The sequence below is a fragment of the Rhea americana genome, unplaced genomic scaffold (assembly GCF_003343005.1).
Source record: "Rhea americana isolate MKP2758 unplaced genomic scaffold, rheAme1 scaffold_335, whole genome shotgun sequence".
Lineage (NCBI taxonomy): Eukaryota > Metazoa > Chordata > Aves > Rheiformes > Rheidae > Rhea > Rhea americana.
The window spans coordinates 517,565-523,926 of record NW_028186463.1 but is presented as its reverse complement, the minus strand read 5'-3'; the positions used below and the strand labels follow the sequence as shown (position 1 = coordinate 523,926).

The following is a 6,362-nucleotide window of genomic DNA, read 5'->3' as shown; positions in this document are numbered from 1 at the left end:
TTTTTTACTTATTTCCGAAGTCAGACGCGGGATCGGTTTCGCCAGCCCCCGCGGCTCGGTGACGCACGGATCCCGGGAGCGTCGGGCAGGGCTGGGGGCAGAGGCGCCGCTTCCCGCGCCGCGGAAGCGCGGTTTCGCTTTGCCCCGGAGCCTGCGAGACGCCGGCGGCCCGTTACGCGTATCAGCGCTTTTTTTTTTTTTTTGGCACCCTTTAAAACCCAAACCCGAGCGGTTTAGTAAAGAAAAGGCCCGTCTGCCGGGCGACGCCGCGAGGCAGAGCTGCGGGGCCCGGCCCCGCGCCCCTGTGCTAGGGGCACGGGTGGATGGACGGACGGACAGATGGACGGACGGCTCCCGCGGCCCCTTCRCTGGTGGCGCYGATCTRGCTGCCAGCTCTTGCCTTTGGGCAAGGAGAGCRTCTTGGCTTTGCGAAGCTCTGGCGCAACGCGAATGTTAACTCTGAAGCAGACTGATTACCACGGCAATACTGTATCCCTCACTCCCTGCGGGCCCTTCTCAAGGGAGTCTTGCGGGCGTTTTTTAATCTGAGGTTACGAGAAGGAGCAAAGGGGACTGAGAGCAAATTTGGGGTCACGGCTGGAATCTGAGGTGCTGGGCAGTGGGGGGACACGGACTGYCTGCCCCCGCCGGAGCCTGGCAGGGCGCCCCACGGCGCAGCCCGGCGGAAGACGCTTCTCCCAGACTCCGTTCCGGCCTCCTTTTGGCTTTATTTCCACTAGATTCGGGAGCGACGGGGTTGTCGCCAGCGCCCGCCGCGGGCGGCCGGCCCCGGCTCTGCGCAAAGGCCCCCCCCCCGTGGTGGGGGGCTTTCGCCCGGGCTGGGCGGAGGGTCCTCGGTCCCGCGCCGCGCTCAATCCTCCGGCCGGGGGCCGCACGGCCGCCGAAACTCCTGCCCGTGCTCGTGGATCCACTTGTTGGCCACTGGGAGAGACGGGAGCGGCGTGGGCCGAGCGGGCCGGGCGCGGCACGGCACGGCACGGCACAGCACGGCACGGCGGCCCGCGCGGCCGGGCGCCCTTACCCCACTTGTCGCCGGCCAGGACGGGGCAGGCGGCGTGCAGGGTGTCCCCGTCGCCCTCGCCGTTCCTCCGCAGGTTCCACCAGAACAGGGCGCCGTTCTGCAGGGCCGGGCCGGCGCCCCCGGGACTCAGCCCCCGGCCTCGGGCACCCCCCACCCTCCCCAAAGCCGGGCACCGGGGGGGGCTCGCCGGGGCCCCCCGCTCACCTTCACGACGGGCACGCTGAGGTTGGCGTAGATGAAGGCGGTGGAGCCGCCGGCCTCCACCGAGCTCAGCTGGAAAAGGCGCCGGAGCGTGAGCCCTCGCTCGTCCCCGTGCCCCTGCGGAARCCAAGGCGCGAGACCGCCCTCGCCTCCCCCCTCCCTGGGGGGCTCCTCCTCTGCCTTGAAAGCACGTTCACTCTGAACCCTACTGGTGACCATGCAGCTGCAACCTCGCCGAGGCCACGTTCACTCTGAAACCTACTGACGACTGTGCGGCCGCAACCTCACAGAGGCCACGTTCACTCTGAAACCTACTGACGACTGTGCGGCCGCAACCTCCTGGAGACCACGTTCACTCTGAAACCTACTGACGACCGTGCGGCTGCAACCTCCTGGAGACCACGTTCGCTCCGAGCCCTACGAAAAACCGCGCGACTGCAACCTCGCGGAGCCCGGGAGCGCGGGCACTCACGTAGATCATGACCGTGGCGATCCTGTTGCCCGACTTCATTCTGTAAAGGGGGCTCTTCCTGGACTGCCCCGGAGAGAGGAGCCGGTCAGGCCCCGCGCAGCCCGAAAGCTGCGGCCCCGAGCTGCCCGCCGGCAAATCCCCCGGGAAGGCCGGGCCGTGACGGGAACTCGAGCCTCAGCACTACTTTTCTGTGCGAACCGAAGCCTTTTAGCCCAAATGGCCCTAAATGAGCTGCTTTCCACTTGCCTCTTTTTTTTTTTTTTTTTTTTTTTTTTTTTGTCCCCTCTAGAAAAATCTGAGGACTTTTAACCTAACTGAATGTTTTCACCTTGGTTGGAAAGTCTTCCTTCTCCACAGAGAGGTGTTGAGGAGCAACGGGGGTGAACTGTAACTGTCCGGAGTTTCCTCCTCCCCTCCCCATCCCTCCTTCCCTCCTGCTCGGCCTTCACCTCTCCTCCTCCTCCTCTTCCTCCTCCTCCTCCTCCTCTCGTTCTTTCTCCTTCTTCCTTCTTTTCCTCTTTCGCTCCCTCTCCCCCTTCCTCCCTTTCCCTTTCTCCCTCTTTTCTGTCCTCCTGTCCTTCCATCCCTCTGTCCTTCTCCCTCCCTCTCTTTCCCGTCCTTCCCTCTGCCCCCGCGTTCGGCAGCTCCTCTGCTGCCGTTCCTGGCCGTGCCACCCTGAGGACACCCCAGGGACCCCGCTGGGACCGCCCTGAGGACACCCCAGGGACCCCGCTGGGACCACCTCGGGGACACCCCAGGGACCACGCTGGGACGCCCTGAGGACACCCCAGGGACCCCGCTGGGATCACCTCGGGGACACCCCAGGGACCGCGCTGGGACCGCCCTGGGGACACCCCAGGGACACCCCAGGGGCCCCGCTGGGACCACCTCGGGGACAACCCAGGGACCCTGCTGGGACCATCCTGAGGACACCTCAGGGATCACACTGGGACCATCCCGAGGACAACCTGGAGACCATGCTGGGACCATCCTGAGGACACCCCAGGGACACCCCAGGGGCCCCGCTGGGACCACCTCGGGGACACCCCAGGGGCCCTGCTGGGACCGCCCTGAGGACACCCCAGGGACACCCCAGGGGCCCCGCTGGGACCGCCCTGAGGACACCCCAGGGACCGCGCTGGGACCTCCTTGGGGACAACCCAAGGACCCTGCTGGGACCATCCTGAGGACACCCCAGGGATCACACTGGGACCATCCCGAGGACAACTCAAGGGCCACGCTGGGACCATCTCAAGAACAACCCAGGAACCACCCTGAGGACGACCCCGTGGAGCACCCCGTCCCACCGCTTACGGTGGCGTGGTCGAAGTGGGGCTCGTAGTGGCCGCCCAGCCCGTAGTTGACCACCTGCAGGTACTCGGCGTAGGGCACCCGCACGTCCAGGCCGGTGACGGCGGCGATGCGCCGCTCCACTGCCGCCACCGCCGGGTCGGCTGTGTCCTTCAGCCAGGCGCTGCAGGGCCGCGCCGCCGTGAGCCCCGCGGGCGCCGGGAGGGCCCGGGCACCCTCGGGAGCCGCGCGCCAGGTGCCCTCGGGTGCTCCCCTACCTCTTGCTGATCCGGTACTCGGCTTTTTGCTGCTTCTCTCCGGAGGCGACCACGGAGCGCTGCAGCTGCGGGGAGACGGGGCCGCTCAGCGGCGGCAGAGACACCGGCCGCGGCCAACTGGGGCTGCCCCGGTGGGACCCCGACCCAGGCACCCGGCCCGAGCGGGCGCCACCGCCTGGGTGCGAGTTGGGGTGGTTCGACCAAAAAAAATAATAATAAATCGCCACCCTGAGGCATCACCAAGCCGGCACTATCGGCCCCTTCTCGTGCACCGTCACGAGATACCGCGAATTTGGGCTAGGCGGGTGCTGGGAAGCGCCTGGTTTCTCCCAAAATCTTCGGGGTCTAGGRAGGGGCTGAGCCGGGCTTGCAGCTTGGGCTGCAAAAAAGCCTCTGAGAAGGTTTCAGCTATAAATAAAACCCTCCTCCCATTTCTACCCGCCCGGGAAAAGCGGCGCCTTGGCGGCCCCGGCCAGGAGACGCCATGGGACGTGGTGGGACCCGCCAGCGCTCACCCGGGGCCCCGCCAGCGCCTTGATGGTCTCGGCCTCGGCGTCGCTGACGAAGTCGTGGTACAGGGCAACGTAGGGCCGCAGCCGGACCGTCTCCCTCTTGGCGGGCCGCAGGAGCAGGTAGGGGCTGCCGTTGGTCTCGTAGGCGCAGCGGAGGCCCGGTGGCGGCGGCGAGCGATGGAGACGGGAGCGGGCCGGGCTCCGGCACAGCTCCTCGTAGGCGTCGCGGGTCCGCAGGCGGGTGCCGTCGGGCCGCCGCGGCGGTCCCGCCTCCGCGCTCGCCCGCTCCTCCAGCAGCTTCTYGTACTGCGCCACGTTCCTGGCCACCCTGCGGTTGCTGGGGTCTGCCGGGGACAAGGTGACATCAACGTCTCTTCCCCCACCGCCGCCCGCGGAGGGACGAGGCGATGGGGTGCCACCAAGGCCCTTACGGCGTGGCCGAGRCCGGTTTGGAGACGCGGTGGGTCTAATGCCAGCGATTTGCCCTTGCCGGCGACRTACCGTAGAGCAGAAACTCCCTGGAGAGGCTCAGGGCGCGCGAGACGTTCCCTGCCTGCAAGGAGACGCGAGAGCCCGTGAACGTCCTCCCACCGCGGCCACCTTCCGCTTGGAGCCGAGCCCYCAGTTTCACCCCACCACCAGGCACTGCGGTGATGGAGACAACCCGGGAAACCAAAAACTGAGCTGCAGCCGGGAGTCACTCGGACACGGAGGTGCCGTGGAGGTACCATGAAGTAGGAGAAGGCCAGATGGTCCAGGGCGTCCTCCAGGCTGGCCCGGTCCTCTGTGTTCCAGCTGCCGTAGGAGAGGCGGAAGAGGTCCACGGCCTCCTCCAGCCACGCGATGGAGTGGTAGTAATCACCCGTGTCGTAGGCCACCTGTGAGGCACCACGCCGCTCAGGCCCACCACCGGGGCGGACCTGGCCCCTGTCCTGTCCCCTCTCATCCCTCCTCCACCTGCCATCCGTCCCATCCCTCCTCCACCTACCTCCCATCCTGTTGTGTCCTGCCCCATCCCTCCTCCACCTACCACCTCTCCCATCCCATCCCATCCCATCCCATCCCATCCCATCCCTCCCCTGCCTGCTACCAATCCTGTCCCATCCCATCCCATCTCACCCCATCCCTTCTCCCCCTACCACCTCTCCCATCCCATCCCATCTGCCCCCCCACCTACATCCCGTCCCCTCCCAATGCCCATCCCATCCTGTGCTATCCCATCCTCTCCCATCCRGACTCCCCCACTCGGTCCTGGCTCTGCAATGACCTCGCTGGGGGAGGATCCTGCCTGGAAAAACTCAGTTTCTATCAGTTTCTACCCGATCTGCTCCCACGGATTTGGCGCGCTGCTCTTCCCCCCTGCCCCGGGCAGGGGACGGCCGCAGGGCCGGGCTTCAAGCCCGGCGGCTGCCTGCGGACTGAGTCGGAGGGGCCTCCCTGGGGCCGAGCTCCGCTCCGGCGCCGGGACGYGAGAGCCCCCGGCTCCCGGCCGCGAGCCCCACGGGCTCCTCCTCACCTTGCCCACGTGGAAGCAGTCGTCGGCGGAGAGGGCGACGGGCTGGCCGGGGYGGTAGAGGGGCGAGTGGGCGCCGGCGGGCTCGAAGACGCCCTTGGCCAAGCCCTTGACGCTCAGCGCGTAGACGTCCTGCAGCCGCATGAGCGCCTGGGCCGCCCCTTCCAGGTCCTCCGGCCCCGGCAGCTCCTGCCGCAGCTCCTCGAAGCCGGCCTGGAGCTCTGCGGGGAGCGGGACGGCGCCGGGTGGCCGCCGGACAACTGGGGTTGTCCACCCGGACCGCTCTTACCTTTCCCCATCCTTCCCGTTCCCCCTCTTCTCCTCTTTCCCAGCTTGTCCCTCCCCAACCCACACGCTCCTCTTGCAGGTGCCACCTTGCCCCACCGTCTCCAGGGACGTATGGTGGCCGCGGGGGGGGGGAGGGGGGCTGGGGACGGACGGATGGACAGACAGACCCCATACCACGTGTGTTTTCGCTGGCCGCCTCGCTGTAGACCACGTTGCGCCAGTCGGAGTGGAGGCGCTTGATGAGGCCGAAGGCCAGCAAGGGGTTGTCCACCGAGGCCGCGGGCTCCTGGTGCAGCGCCTGCACCTTGTTGTAAAATCTGCAAGGCGCCGGCGCCCGCTGACCTCAAACACCTCAACCCCCCCCCAAAAAAGAAGACCTCCCCCCCACCCACCTCCGGCACCAAAGCGCCCGCTCGGGACCGCCGCCTCCGCTCGCCCCGCTCCGGCCGACCCTCCTGCCGCGGTTCCGTCGGCGCCCGGCGTTTCGGCAGCGCCTGCCCCTTGCCGGCACCCAGCCCCCCCCCCCGCAGCCCCCCAGCCCCTTTTCGGGGCAGCCCGGGCCGGTCCCTGCCTACCTGGCCAGGCGGCTCAGGCGGTCGCTCTCGGCGCGCAGGTGGGCGCCGAGGAGGGCGAGCAGGCGGCCCTCGGCGCCCAGCGCCTGCCGGACGCTCAGCATGGCCGAGTAGGTGTCGGCGGGCGCGGGGGGCACCCAGGCCAGCAGCACCCCCAGCCCCAGCACCCCCGGGAGCCGCATTGGGGGCGGGAG

At 68.1% G+C, this 6,362-nt stretch overlaps 1 protein-coding gene across 3 annotated transcripts; it reads right to left on the bottom strand.

Annotated features, from left to right (window-relative positions):
• Nucleotides 1-708: 708 nt before the first annotated feature.
• P4HA3 (prolyl 4-hydroxylase subunit alpha 3) lies at nucleotides 709-6,354 on the bottom strand. 3 transcript variants are annotated; one of them, XM_085311211.1, is made up of 12 exons: nucleotides 6,172-6,354; nucleotides 5,771-5,913; nucleotides 5,312-5,568; nucleotides 4,524-4,673; nucleotides 4,297-4,348; nucleotides 3,799-4,139; nucleotides 3,284-3,348; nucleotides 3,030-3,189; nucleotides 1,716-1,778; nucleotides 1,247-1,360; nucleotides 1,043-1,139; nucleotides 709-942 (listed from the first exon to the last, which is right to left on the bottom strand). In XM_085311211.1, exons 1-12 carry the CDS (start codon nucleotides 6,348-6,350, stop codon nucleotides 872-874), a joined length of 1,692 nt encoding a protein of 563 aa, XP_085167337.1. In that variant the 5' UTR covers nucleotides 6,351-6,354; the 3' UTR covers nucleotides 709-871. The 3 variants fall into 3 exon arrangements, with proteins under 3 accessions (XP_085167337.1, XP_085167338.1, XP_085167339.1); XM_085311212.1 differs by having other exon boundaries at nucleotides 1,247-1,315; XM_085311213.1 differs by having other exon boundaries at nucleotides 1,247-1,315; nucleotides 5,312-5,529.
• Nucleotides 6,355-6,362: the final 8 nt, after the last annotated feature.